At 46.1% G+C, this 15,005-nt stretch overlaps 1 protein-coding gene across 2 annotated transcripts in view; it reads right to left on the bottom strand.

Annotated features, from left to right (window-relative positions):
- Positions 1-15,005, bottom strand: part of RBM19 (RNA binding motif protein 19) — a 157,277-nt gene that overhangs the window by 54,676 nt on the left and 87,596 nt on the right. For both annotated transcript variants that reach the window (XM_075898196.1, XM_075898197.1), the window contains exon 22: positions 6,494-6,599. In XM_075898196.1, coding sequence (XP_075754311.1) covers positions 6,494-6,599 — 106 coding nt within the window. The remainder of the gene's footprint in view (positions 1-6,493; positions 6,600-15,005) is intronic.

Below are 15,005 nucleotides of genomic sequence, written 5' to 3'. Positions count from 1 at the left end.
TTTAATTTCTCACTTCCCACAAAGCGAGGAAGAGAAAGGCTATGTTGAGAACAGCCAGGAATGAACACGTACTGCCAGAGCAGCACATTTTGCCCTACTGGGGGATCCAGCTGGATGCCTGCCAGGCATCTGGGTGCTTCATCTATATCAAATGAAGTCGTTTGCAGCCACCTGTATTGTTAGTGCAGGGTGCCGCCCATGGAGACCACAGGTCCTAGCATGCTGGGATATTCCATTCAATTTGCTTGGATATGTTAAGCCAACATTACATGCTGGGAACTGTAGTGTCTATGGGTTTACATTCAAGATGACTTCCAAAAGAAGGTAAAGGTGACTATGTCCTTTTTTATTTCTCTAGGTGATATAGAAGACCTACAAGGTTTTTCTCTTTGTTGTTAATCACTCCTTCCTTTAAAAACCCCCCAGAAATTCAGGTCATGTCTACAATGGAAGCTTCTATGGACAACCAGTGAACAGGTAAGATATTGCAAAGTCACCAGAGAAACCATACATGATATGGATGGACAGATTTTTTTTTCCTATTCAGACTGTTGATGTTTGAGAAGGTTCCTCCCAAGTCCTCATCTCAGGAACTTCTCCAAAAGAATAGTGATAGAGATGTAGCCATGTTAATCTGGTCTAGCTGAAACAAAAGACATAACTATGTAGCACTTTAAAGACTAACAAGATGGTTTATTAGGTGATGAGCTTTCGTGGGCCAGACCCACTTCCTCAGATCTGAGGAAGTGGGTCTGGCCCACGAAAGCTCATCACCTAATAAACCATCTTGTTAGTCTTTAAAGTGCTACAGTTCTGTCTTTTGTTTCTCCAAAAGAAAACAGGCAAGAGGAGACTTGACATTCCTGATATCATTAATATATATCACTAGTAAATAAATTTGTTTTTTGTGCACACTAAAGGAAACAAGTGTCTCTCTCCTTTTCAGGTTACCTTTTAAGAAAAATTTGATCTTCAGGATCACGCTTTATCCACATCTGACCAGTAGTTCATCTGAGACAAACTTACTGGAAAAGACATCTATCTACTTTACACTGATAAACTTTAAAAAGCCTTGATTGTTGAAAAATGCATATTAAAAAAGAACTCCACCACAACCAAGCAACAGCAGTTTCTGCTAGTACAACCTAAGCCAAGCAAATGAAAATCAAATTCTCCCCTACTTTCAAATGCCTTAAAGCTTGCATGAAAACTATAGGCATAGTGTCCAAGGAAAAAAGGAATGCTCATACTTAAAACCTTGCTTCTTAACCTGCGTTGGTCTGATTTTACATTGTTTTGTTTAGCTTAATGTAACAGCTCACTATGGCAGGAATTCTTTGCTAGCTAAGTGCCACTTACAGAATCCTAAAATTACAATATGGCTTTGGGAAAGTCAGCCAGCTGAGTTAGAGATGGCTGCTCCATGTGTTGTAAATAGACTAAATCAGCTTAATACCATTTTCATTTGCAAACTGCAAATTTAAGCAAACTGCACCCCAAAATGCTTTGCAAAGTTCAGTAATAAATTAAATGTTGCTGATTTGTAACCCACTAACAGGGTGCTCATTAAAAGACGTCTAGAGCTCATGCAGATGTGAACCAACAGCATACAAAACACTTTTTAAAAGTCTAAAAAACTCCTAGCCAGCTAAATCCAGAACACAGCCAGGAAGCATCATACACATGCTCAATATGTGTTTTCTGACAAGCCACTGAATTGTGGTACTGGTGGGAGCATTTACACCAACATTAACCAGCTCCTGGGTTAGGGTTAGGGAGGAGGCAGGTGCTGGATAAGCCAAAAGGAACAGGGAAAGGTGAAGAAAGAGCCTAGAAGTGGAGTGGGACAAGCTAATAGAAGGTGTTTTGACAGCTAGAAGAGCAATTCTGCAATGGATTCCAAAGGGAAGGGGCAGTTACTCAAGCTGTTTGAGGATTGGGCTATACAGATGGAAGAGATAGTCTGCTTGTAATGGTGTCTGATAGATTTGGAAAGTCATAGATCAAGAGACTGGACTGCTGAGTTTATCTCCCTTGGGTGCCATTGCATATCATCTTTAAATGGTGTTTCTAAATTTTGGGAGCACTGCTGCTTTCCCCAATGCCTTATTAAATACTCAGGCATAAGAGCCTTAGGGTCCAGAGTCATTAGAGGGACAAAGGATTGATAATAAACTGCTGACAAGTATCCCTTCCTCCCTAAAAAGGAATAATCCCAGTTTAGGACATTCTCTACATTGCCAGCTGAGCTCAAGTTTGTTTTAAAGGGCTGAATGTCTTTCCTGAATGGGCAATTTCTATTAGGCAACCAGATGCATTTTTATATCAGCAAGGGAAAAGAAAAGTGAAAATTGTGCTTGCTGTATTAGCTAAAAGCAACCTAACTCTGCAGTGAGTACTCTAGGAAACATAAAAAATAAGTTAGCACAGCTTTATTCTGAAACAATGTGCTTAGCAGCAATGATCTGTGCAAAACAAATACCTCCATGCCACACACCCAGATACCTTTACATTTAATAGACATCTTTCAGAAGAGCTGCAAATCAAGGACCTGGCCTTTGGTTTTTAAAAATCGGATTGTGATTTTTTGAAGAGTTAGGAAGTTAAAAATGGCTTCTCTGGCTAAATTCCTTCTATCATTTCCCTCACTTACAGTTACTAGAGGGGATACTCTTCAGTTCTTGTTCTCGCGTGCCTAGGGCTGCTGTGTTTTGCAATTGTGTCATACACCAGAGGTGGCTGCATTTCAGTAGTGGATTGTTCATCTTACTACAGGAGCATTTGAGGCTCACAGGATTAAGAGCCACACAAACAAAGAGAAGTGGGCCTCATCCTCCTTGATTGGATCCACCTCGTCATCTCTAGCCTGATTTTGGCCTGCATATTTAAACCTGCCTCTGGAAATTTCCACTACTTGCATCTGACGGAGTGAGTCTTTGCCCACAAAAGCTTATGCTCCAACACTTCTGTTAGTCTACAAGGTGCCACAGGACTCCTCGCCACTTTTGCAGATTCAGACTAACTCGGCTACCCCTCTGATAAAACGAAGAGTGTCCCTGACTTTACAATTTAAAATGCAGATGGGAGATTCACCTTCAGATACTTGTAACTCGAATTAGAATAGCACAGTACAAGAATTGGCTATCACAGGCTACTTGTAAAATAATCTCCTACTCAAGAACAGCAAGGGGATCAGAAACTGATTCTAAAAGAGCCATTAGAAACACAATGGAGTCTGAGTCGGGTGCCCACCTCTCAAGCTGTTATGAAAATTTCGGTTCACTCACTCAGTCACTGTAATTGCCTTGTGAAACAGGCGGACAAGGCAGTTAACAGGATCTGAAAGCACAGTAAATCCTACACTTTTATCACACACACATTTTACAAAATGTTTCCAAGTTACCTGTTACAATAGGCTCTTCTCTTACAGTCCACAACAGTTCAGCTCAACGGTGCCTCAGACCACCTCCCCCCTCTCGAGTTCACATAATTCTGAATTGGGAGCCAGTTATGCAAGTGTTTATAATATTCAGAATCCTACTCATCAATATGTGATTCATGCTTTTCTAGATTGCCAATGGAGTCAACTTGATGTGCACTTACAACAAATGCCTCGAAACAAACAAACAAACAAAAAAACTACTCTTAAAAGTCAGAAGAGCACAAAGCACACTCTTGATGGGTGGCACACTTACTGTGTGCTTGAATTCTAAGCAGGTTGCTCTCGAGACTGACTGCCATGTTGGTGCCTAGGGACCAATGAAGTCACACACAGGACTTCAGTTCTGAGAGATGTTGCCCAGGGCAGTCTATTCAGGGGCAGGGAGTCGGGGACAGCCAGCCCTGTTTTGAGGCCCCTTTAAAAGCAGGTATTTGGGTCTGGGAGTACGTGATATGAGGAAGACAGGCGGTTCTGGTGGCAAGTCCTGGAAAAGAGGAACTCCCAAGGAGACAGTGTATGGGGGTACTGGGGATGAACATCCAGGGACAAGGAGTGGGGTTTACATTGAACTGCTTTCATATTAGGATTTGCTAACGATTGTCAGTGCAACCAATAAATGATGACACGGGGAAAGGGTCTGAACAGTCTCTGGGATCAGCATTTACTCTTACCTGGGCAGTGGAGACAAGCCAACAGCCTAAGGCGGCTCTCTGATACACCTATGCTCCTTACAAGAGTATGTGGCAGAAAGGGAAGCAGCAGAGCATGAAAAGGCAAAACCTTCCTTTTGGGGCTTGCTCCTTTTCTCTGCCATAAGCCCCATCCCCTGTGCCTCCAGATATGGGATACAGCAACTCATTCAAGACAAGTCACACACATGAAACAGTCAGGGAGCTGGATTTACAGAGGTGGTACAAGCTCAGTACTAGGAATCTTAATGGTTAATATTCCTTAATGGTTAAGGTTTATCTGTTACAGTTAACTGGTAGAGGCTAGGGGCTGCTCCAGCCCCATGGGACCCACTGCAGGCAGGGGGCATTCCAACCTTCCCAGAATAGCCCCCAACTGCTGTAGGCCCACCCCCAGCACGCAGCAGGCAGAACTAGCCCCAGACTGCGGTCAGGTTGGGGGGAAAGGAGGAGATGGTCTGACTCTACCCAACCCCTCTGCCCCATTTTATCGGCTAACTAATTAAACAGGATTTTACATCCGCACTCAGTACACTCCAGCACCGATCAGACCTGCTTTGGTAGGAAGCTAGGCTGCAGCCTCTGCCACATACTGAGTGCTGGCTCCTGGATTATTCTTACTTGTGTAAGAATAGCACTGAGATTGGGGCTCTGCTATACATACACACAGCAAGAGATCCTGCCCTAAAAGCACTCAAATGACAGAGACAAGACAGGTAACAGATGGGACAAAGGAACTGTCTTTATCTCTACTTTATAAATGGGAAACAGAGGATCAAAGATGAGAATACCTTGTTCAGTCAGAGTCAACCTGTGACAAAACCCATACTCAACCAAGGCATCACCCCGACTTTTAAACCGGTGCTCATTCTTTCTGCGATGCTATCTAACACTAAGCCACACAATACAACTTGGTGGGCTTTTACCCGACAGCAGAACTGTCACAACTGTTTATCTGACCAGTCAGAACATCTGTTCATAGATTCAAGGATGTCAAGGCTGGAATCATCCAGTCTGAGTCCTGTACACCCTTTCCAAAAACAATTAACAGAGCATATCTTCCAGAAAAACATCCAATCCTGATTTAAACGTGGTCAGTGATGGAGAATCCACCACAACCCGGGATTAGATGTTTCGATGATTAATTACTCACACTGTTAGTACAACTCAAATTTGTCTAGCTTCAACTTCCAGCCACTGGATTGTGTTAGACCCATGGTCACCAACATGCAGATCGCGATCTACCAGTCGATTATGGAGTCTCCATAGGTTGATCTTCAGTTCCCTTTGAACCGCGTGCCTGTGCAGCTGTGCACAATACATTTTAGATTCGCCCTCCTCATTTGCAGAGCAGCACCCGTCCAACAAAAGGTGAGTAGTGGTGGCAGCATGGTGGGATCTGCTGGGGCAGTGTTGGAGATCTGAACGCCACTGCCAGCTGGGCTGGATCAGCAGATATGGACCTAAGTTACGTTATGGTGGTCTCTAAAAACCATCTCCCTGTTGGAGTATGTGTGATTTTTCTGTTGTCTATTAGCTCCACTGGTCAGTTTCCCAGCTGCTCCAGGCTGCTACTAGCTCTTATAGTGCTCTGCACTATTCTGCCAGGTTCAACACCAATCACTTTTTTACATATTGTTCTTCTTTAGGAACAGACTCTGGGCTCAGGTAAAATCCACTAAGGATAAGTCCTCCTTTAAAACAACATGAGATTGGCTGTTTGGAAAGAGCTTTTTAATCAGCTAACAGGTCTGTATTTAAAATGCATTTCTTATCTAAAGACACTGCTCAGCTCTTCGGATGGTCTACTCAGAAAGGTGCTCTAGAAAGTGTTTTTCAAAAAGTCTCATTACTGTAGCAGTGGGGTTCTCAAACTTCATTGCACTGTGTCCCCCTTCTGACAACAACTTTTACCACATGACCCCAGCAGAAGATTGAGCCCAATGGAGCCTGGTTGCCCTGGCGGATGGGGAGCCCTAGGTGGGGGGCATGCAATCTGAGCCATACCACCCAGGGATTAAGCCCTCAGGCTTCAGCTTTGGCCCCCACCACCACCAAGTCTAAGCCAGTCCTGGCAACTCCATTAAAAGAGGGTCCCAACCCACAGTCTGAGAATTCCTGCACGTTTATCATCTTTCTTCTGCAAGAGCTCCCATTGATTTATTCAACTAAGCACAAGGAAAATGAACCACTGCAAAGCACAAGTGCAGACAACGAAAACCCCAACAAAGTAAACTACTGATTGCTGAAACATGGACTGAATCATACTCTAAACAAAACTATTGTCTGTCTTTTGCCTTTTCACCATTTAAGAGCTGGAAAAAGAAGAGAAAGTGAGAGAGAACTGTGCCACAGTGCTCACCTTGGCATCCTGTTTGGTGATGAAATCCACAAATCCAAAGCCACGGTGTGACCCTGTCCCAGCCATTTTCTTTGGCAGGCGGACGGTCTTCAGCTCTCCAAAGGTGCTATGAAGAAGAGACAGGGGAAAATACTGTGGTAAAAACCGACCTCATTTATGAGCCAAAGCAGGGGTATCACAGGGATGTCCCCTTTCATGTATGTCTTGCAGATGTTGCAATTACATAATGATCGCTAAGCAAATGCTCTACCATAATTAACCCATTTTCCTCTAGGTCACATTTAGTGACAGAACTTGGCTGCTAATAGTGCTCCATTTGGATAATTCCCAACAGAGCAGAAGACATCTCTTCAGTATTTGGCCTGTTTCTTCTCTCCTGGAAGGAAAGTGAGAATTTGGGTAGTACCACTGTACACAGTGCTGAACATACAAGTTCATCTCCTCCTTGTTATCAATTTAACATCAGGCACCAGCACTCATAGCCACAATCTGTGGTGAACTCTCAATTCCTTTCAGGTGGTATTTAAAATCAGCTGCTGATGTGAACCAGGAAAGGACAGGAGCTGATGGGGATAAAACATTATGCTAGGCATACCCACAGTGCTAGCATGGTTTTTTTGGGAAACTCCCTTCTACCTCCCACAGCTTCTACTGCTCGCTCCTTGTGGACATGAATATCCTCTGAGTAGCATCGGAAAGCATTTGCATCATGCAGTTGACTAGTTTTCTCCTAATCTTGTCCGATAGGCTTCTCTTTTCAAGCAATTCTCTTACCACAGAACACTCACTGGGCTGGGGCAGGGCAGCTTCACTTGTGAGAGCCCACAACTGATTTTTAATGCTTTACCTTTCCGCACACTCGCGGAGAGAAAGACACACATGCTGCCATTTTAGAAATTCCATGGCAAGAGGCCACCTTCACTGCCTCTTAGTTCCCTTTCTTTTTTTTCTTTTCTTTTTAACGTCCAGTTATCATACATATATGCACAAATTGCAGACCATAAATATTTAATGTGAACAGGGTCTGGATAGATGTGTTATTTTATTTGAAAATCTACACATACACAAAGAGATTGGAGAAGCTAGAATGCCAAAGAGCGATTGGGACTAAACACAGTAAAGGCCGTAAATGCTCTCGTGAAATGATATAAGCTAAATCCAGAGAGTTAACCTGCTGCACTGGCAGCATGACCAGGCATTCATCTATCCAATTTCCTCAGGCAGTGTGGTGTGTAAATGTAGCATTATGAATCCTCAAAATGAATCTGCACGCCTGCTCCTTGTAGCTTTCTCCCACCCCCTTTGAGATGGCGCTAAGGAAACAAACAAACAGAATAAAACAGAAGAGACACAACAGCCTTAGAGAGCAGGAGTGCTCAAGTCTAAAAGCGGCAAGAAACATTACCTTGTTTCACTTCTGAAAACAATCTCTCACAAGGCAGCTGAGGGGAGGGAATTGAGACTACCAGAACTCCATCTACTTCTCTATTATTATTTGTATTAGAGAGTACCTGGGTGAGCTAAACAAGATTGGGGCTTGTTATTCTATGCACACACTGTAAGAGATAGTCCCCGCCCCAAAGGGTTTAAAATCTAAAGGGATAAGACAAAGGGTGAGAGGGGAAAAAAGAAGCAAAGACAGAGAGGAAGTAATTTGCCCATGCAACCCCAGCAGGTCAGTGGTCACATGAAAACCGACATCAAGCCCAGTGCTCTAACCACTAAACAGCACTGTGACATGCCTTCCGGGAACGTTGGTTCTTTGGTGACACTGCCTGGTATGGAGCATATGAAGAGCCTTAAAAGGGGAAATGAAGAATATTCATGATATCTTGATCTTAAATGATAATATACCTTCCCACAGGAATAAGTCTCACGCTTATGTATAACCATGATGTGAAGTCCCACAACTCTCACGTGTGACAAGTGAGCATCACCTTCATTTTAACAAAAGGGAAACTGAGGACAAATGCCCAGATTTGGAAATGTCTTTCCATGGTACCACTGATTTTCAGAGATTGAAACAACTAAGAAAGGTGAGCAACGATGAGCAAAGCAACACTTAAATATCTTTGAAAATCTGGAGCAGAGAGCTGAAAATCTGGAGCAGAAAACTTGACCCAGGTCACACACAGGCAGTGGCAGAGATGAGAAAAGAGCCCTGTTTTCCTGCCTCCCAGTCCAGCATCTTACCCACAAGAAGCCAGGTAAGTGGGTCCAGGAGTGAAACATGCTGAATTGCTTTATTCTGTCACTGACAGGGTGAGCAGTCTGGGAAGGAACTCCATCTGGAGCTCTCTGTAGTATGGTGCTGAGATCAATAAAATCATTAGTATTGGTCCCTGAGTCTTTTTGTTTTGGCAGATGGTCTGGAAAAACATTTCTGTTCAGACTCACCCAAAGTGCAGGACATCAGCAACAGCATGAGGTGGGCATAACCATGACCTAGGCAGCAGGGCAGACTTACCACACCTGTAGGGCTCCATGAGAGCAAGTTACACCATCATGGGAGCTGAGTAAGTCTGAGTCCCTTGGGCTTAGGGAGAGAGCAGAAAGCAACACCAGATTTGAGCTACTTGTCAGTGGTATCCATGGAGTAGCTACTGCTATGCTCAGAAGAAACCACCACATGGCCTTCTTCAGCAAAATACCATGGAGTGGAAGATGGGTATACACCATGGCTCCCAAGAGAAGCACAGGTGACCCCACTGGGGATAGGGAGAAAAACCACCCCACTGTGTTGATAATTAGAAACTATAACACAGCAATTACCATACAAGCAGCTGTGAATGAAATGAAGAGACTGGGCCTTTAATGTTCCCCTTGCCACCTCAGTGGAGAAACTCACACCTTGCATATCCAATTATTTCTTTCATCTTGCTATTTATTTTGGTATGGGGGAGGGAAGACAGAGGGAGAAGGAGAAAAGCCAATTACCCTGAATGGAATTACTCCTGAATGGAATATCCCTTACATACAAGGAGAGAGGGAGATAGGGGTGCCAACTCAGATCAATGACATGCCTCATCCCCCTTCTATAACCAACTTTAAAACTTTGATGTCAGGGTGAAAATGCAGCTCTCTGTGACAGCAGAGGGTTTCTCTGATGGCTATGTGGCAAACTGGACTTTCAGAGAGGGTTGGTAAAGAACCTGGCTGTTACAGCTACTAACACACAGAGATGTATTGTAGAATAGTGATAGAGATGTAGCCGTGTTAGTCTGGTGTAGCTGAAACAAAAAACAGGACTATGTAGCACTTTAGAGACTAACAAGATGGTTTATTAGGTGATGAGCTTTCGCGGGCCAGACTCACTTCCTCAGATCTTCCACTATTTGATCTGAGGAAGTGGGTCTGGCCCACGAAAGCTCATCACCTAATAAACCATCTTGTTAGTCTTTAAAGTGCTACATAGTCCTGTTTTTTGCTTCAGTGATGTATTGTGTGACCCACCTCCTCTCTATATTTAAAGGAAAAAAATTAGTAGCACCAGTTCCTCTCGTTATGGGACATTCATGACCAAGACCAGAGCTCAAACTCTCCGAAGCAACTAGAGACCAAGTGGAGATGCTGAGAAGGCAATTTGAATTCCCTCATTTGTTCTGTGCTACTTACTTGTCCATGGGGCAGAGTTTAAAAGATACAAAAACAAGCAGTGATTCGGGTATTATAATTCAGTGAGCACTTAAGACAGGAGGACTCTGGCCCAAGGATACATAAAAGACAGTTACCTGCTTTGTAACAGATGTTCTTTGAGATGTGTTGCTCATGTCCATTCAGCATACATGTGTGTACTTGCCACGAGCACCTGTGCTGGAAGATTTTCTCCCAGCAGTATCTATAGGGGCCTGGGTCCCAGCATCCCCTGGAAAGGTGCACATGTGCTGCACTATATACGGTGCTCCCAGGCCCTCCTTCCTTAGTTCCCTTTTGCCGAAAGAACTCTGGAACTCCAGCAGTGGAGAAAGGATGGGAACTTGAATGGACATGAGCAACCCATCTCAAAGAACACCAATTACATAACAAGTAACTGTCTTTTCTTCTTTGTATGCTTGCTCACAGGGCCGAATTAAGGGGAGGGGGGGGGCTAGCCAGGCAGCTATGGGGGGCGCCTGATGGTAGCTGTAAGGAGCGCTGCGCACCCGACCATGTGGAGCCCCTTAGAGCTGCAATCAGGCACTGCGCGCCCGGGGGCAGAGCCGCGCATGCGCTGCACGCCCGCTGCCTGCGGCGCAGGAATGGGTCGAGCCAGCCCTGCTTGCTCATGTCCATTCAACACAGGTGACTGCTAACAGTGTTCATGGAGGTGAGTAGGAAAGTCAAGAGCAGGCAGACAGCAACACCGCTCTACAGTGTCTCTTGCATGTGTGATCACATAGTGCGCCGTGAAAAGGTGCACCAAAGACCATGTTGCCGCTCTACAGATCTCATGGATCGGTACGTTCACCAAGAAGGCTGCTTCTGAGGCCTGAGCCTGGCTGAATGAGCCTTGACCTCCTTCAGGACTAGGATGCTCACAAGGTCATAACTTCTACAGATGCAGGTGGTAATCCATCTATATATCCTCTGGGATGATACTGGATGGCCTTTCATTCTCTCTGTGAAGGCCACAAACAGCCATGTGAACTTACAGAAGGCCTTCGTTCTTTTCAGATACAATGCCAGGGCTAGAACATGAAGACGTCCCTCCTAATTGGATGAATGAGGCTTTGGATGGAAGACCGGAAGATGTCTTGGCTTATGTGGAATGCCAAGGCCCCCTTTGGGAGGAAGACCTGGTGCAGTTTCAGCTGCACATTATCCTTGAAAAAGACCATGTACAGAGATTCTGAAGTTAGCGCTCGTGGCTTGGAGACCCACCTGGCTGACGTAATGGCCACCAAGAAAGACCACCTTCCTCGAAAACATTGAGAGGGGGCAAGTGATCAGTAACTTGGGAGACCCAGTGAGCCTAGTGTGGACCCCCAAGTTTAGGTCCCCTGTGGGAAAAGGGTTGGTGCCTGCGGGAAAGCCTTTTCAGGGCCCTTCCAGAAATGACTCACGAAGTCATGAGAGAAGCTTGAGTGTCCTTGGACTGGCAGGTAGAAGGCTGAGAGAGCCACTAAATAGACCTTAATGGAGGCCAGTGCAAGACCCTCCTGCCTCAGAGCAAGGAAGTACCCTAGGATTAGCTGAAAGTACCCTAGGATCAGTTGAAATGGAGCCTTTGTGGGGACCACTCCCCTCTGGGACGCCCAGGCAGAGAACTGTTTCCACTTCGACATGTAGTTCACCCTAGTGGACGGCTTCCTGCTTTCAGGAAGGACTTTTTGTACCCCCACTGAACATACCAACTCCTGTTGACTCAGCCATGGAGCAGCCACACTGTGTGATAAAGTGGCTGAAGGTCCGGGTGGAGGAGGCTACCGTGGTCCTGGGAGAGCAGGTCCAGACAGCATAGCAGCAGATGAGGAGGTTGTTGAAGGAGACTCGTGAGGGAACTGAACCAGTACTGGTGAAGACAAGCCAGTATGATCAGGATGACTTGCATGGAGTCCTGCCTGATCAACCGGAGAACTTTGTTTATCAGCGGGAAAGGAAAAAGGAAGGCGTCGGAGACTGAGCCTTCTCTAAGCCCATTCACAAACAGAAGACAGGTCACTGCATGTTGTGCTGCATCATGGACTGGTCCACTAAGGGAGATCCCCAATCCCAGAAAAGCCCACATGCAACTTCCGGGTGGAAGGACCACTCATAAGAGAACCCTCTGGTCAGACACCCTGCTACTGTGTTACAGCTGCGAGGGAAGTAGCAAGTCTCCATGATGCTCTGGTGGAGGGCATGAAACTCCCACAAGTTGATTGTCTCCTCACACAGGGGCGCCCACCAGGCTCCTCTCTGCGTGTTGATGTACAACATGGCCACCATGTTGTTCATGAAGACCCGAACCACCTTGCTCTATAGATGAGGCAGTAACACCTCTCACACATTCTGGACCACTCCGATCTCCTTGACATTGATAGGGAGTACCATCTTGTCCTGAGATCACTGTCCCTGCATTTGAAACATTCCCAGGTGAGCTCCTCAACTTTGATCTGAAGTGTCTGACACCAGTTACAGTGAATGCTGGGGCTGCTGGAATGGGATGCTGGTGAGCAGAGTGCAGGGATCTGTCCATCATCACAGGGCATGAAGAATGTGCAGAGGCATCGTGACCTCACGAGCGAGTGGGTGCTGTGCTGGGGAGTACACCGATGCCAGCCAGAGTTGCACAGGGTTCATTCTGAGCCTGACAAACAGTACCACATAAATGCATGTCATCATACAGCCAAGAATATGCAGGCACACCTACACCAGTCAGCAGGGTAGGATTAGCTCATCAATGAGGTCCCACAGAGCCTTGAACCTGATCTGAAGGAGGGACACCGTGGCAGTCACAGAATTGAGCACTGCACCTATGTATTCAATTCTATGTTCTAGGACTAATAATGACTTTATGTTGTTTACCAGGAGCCTGAGATGTCGATACGTGAAGAAGCGACGAGGAGTTCTGAGGCACCTTATAATCTAACGGATTTATTGGAGCATAAGCTTTCGTGGGCAAAGACCCACTTCATCAGATGCATCTGACGAAGTGGGTCTTTGCCCATGAAAGCTTATGCTCCAATAAATCCGTTAGATTATAAGGTGCCTCAGGACTCCTGGTCGCTTTTGCAGATTCAGACTAACGTGGCTACCCCTCTGATACTTGATACGTGAAGAGGAGACTGACATCCCATTGGATCTTCTGCTGTGAGCGGCCCTTGACTAGTCAATCATCCATGTACTGACACACCTGGAGCCCTAGCTGATGCAGGTAGGCCAATACCACTAACATGCATTTCGTGAATACTCTGGGTGCTGTGGCTACTGGATCCAGTTTCGGTAATGATGGATGCCATGGTAATCAGGTGGAACTTGAAGTGGACCAGGTACTGATTCATGCTTCATAGGTCCAGAATAGATCTGAGACTACCTTTGGCTTTTGGAATTAAACAGTGGGAGTAGAACTAATGGTTGGGGAACTTGGCTGGTATCTTATCTCCTCCACTGCCCCCGGGTTGAGTGGCTCTTTTACCTCTTGCTCTAGGAACTGCTCGTGAAAAGGGCCCCTGAAGAGGAACATAGAGGTGGGTGGAAGAGAGGGGTCGAGGCCAACTGGAGGGTATAACCATTCTGCACTATTGCTAAGACCCAAAATTCCAAGGTGATCCTTTCCCATGCTGGCAAGAAAGGGCAGAGCTGGAATATGAAGGGGCAGGGAGGATCCGGACTGTCTGCGATGTTGCCCTTGAACATATCCTCAAAAGGCATTTTTCTTTGAGGGTCTAAGATGGGTGATAAGCCCTGAGAGTTGGACTGCTATTGTTGACCTTGTCTCTTGCAGAATGACATCTCACACCTCTGGGTTGGGTGCTGCCTGGCCGGATGCACCTTGGGCTGCACTGGCTGCAGCTTGATTTTTTTCTGTTCTGTCCACGGCACAAAGCGTTTTAAAAGTTATTCGAGAGTCCTAGAGCCCATACAACTTGATATCTGTTTGTTCTGTGAACAAGGCTTTGCCACCGAAGAGGAGGTTCTGGATCAAATTCTGGGCTTCCAGGGACAGCCCAGAAAGATGAAGCCATGTAGCCCTTCTCATGGACTTTGCTGAGGCCATAGACCTTGCCGCTGAGTCTTTAGCATCCGAGACTGCCCTCAGAGCCGCATATGCCATGGCCAAATCCTCCTCTAAAAGCACCTATAACTCTTTCCTAGACACATCAGGAGCGACATCTCAAACATGGCCATGGACTGCCACCAGTTGAGGTCAGAGTGCCTGATGGTTGGCCACCTGCAGCTGAAAGCTGGCTGAGGAATAAAATTTTCTCCCAAACAGATCCAGTCATTTGGAGTCCTTGTTCTTTGGTGTAGGTGTGGGCTGGCTCAGATGACCCCTGTGGTTCACTGACTCTACCACAAGGGAGTCGGGCAGCGGGTGAATATAAAGGTAATCATGGCCCCTGGAAAGCACAAACTATTTCCGTTCCAATCTCTTGGAGATGTGCAGAATTGAAGAGACTGTCTGCCATAATTGACCACGGTGCTGAGGGCTGTGCCGGAAGCAGGGACGCGGAGTCCAAGGCCACACCCACCAATTGGACATTGGCCAAGTCCCAAGATCCAGAGTGTGCCGTACACACAGTACAGTGCCAAGGACCTACCAATTGTGATCTCAGTAACCGGGAGTGGGGCCTGGTGTATCTGGCTGGGGGGCTCTTGCAGTCCCTGGAGGTACTCAGAGTGCTCGAAGCACAGCATCAAGATAGCGATCTTCAATGCTGAAAGGCTGACCACAATCTGCCAGGGCAAGCTTGGAGACCCAAGGCACTCTATGCCAGTGAGCATCAGCATGGAGGAGAGCAGCACAGACGGTGAATAGTGCCTTGTTTGGTGCAAACTGTATGGTGAAACACTCTACAGTTCTTCTGTGGCCACTGAGTGTATGCCTGCA

This window comes from Pelodiscus sinensis, chromosome 15, assembly GCF_049634645.1.
Source record: "Pelodiscus sinensis isolate JC-2024 chromosome 15, ASM4963464v1, whole genome shotgun sequence".
Taxonomy (NCBI): Eukaryota; Metazoa; Chordata; order Testudines; family Trionychidae; genus Pelodiscus; species Pelodiscus sinensis.
This window is presented reverse-complemented; position numbering and strand designations above follow the sequence as displayed.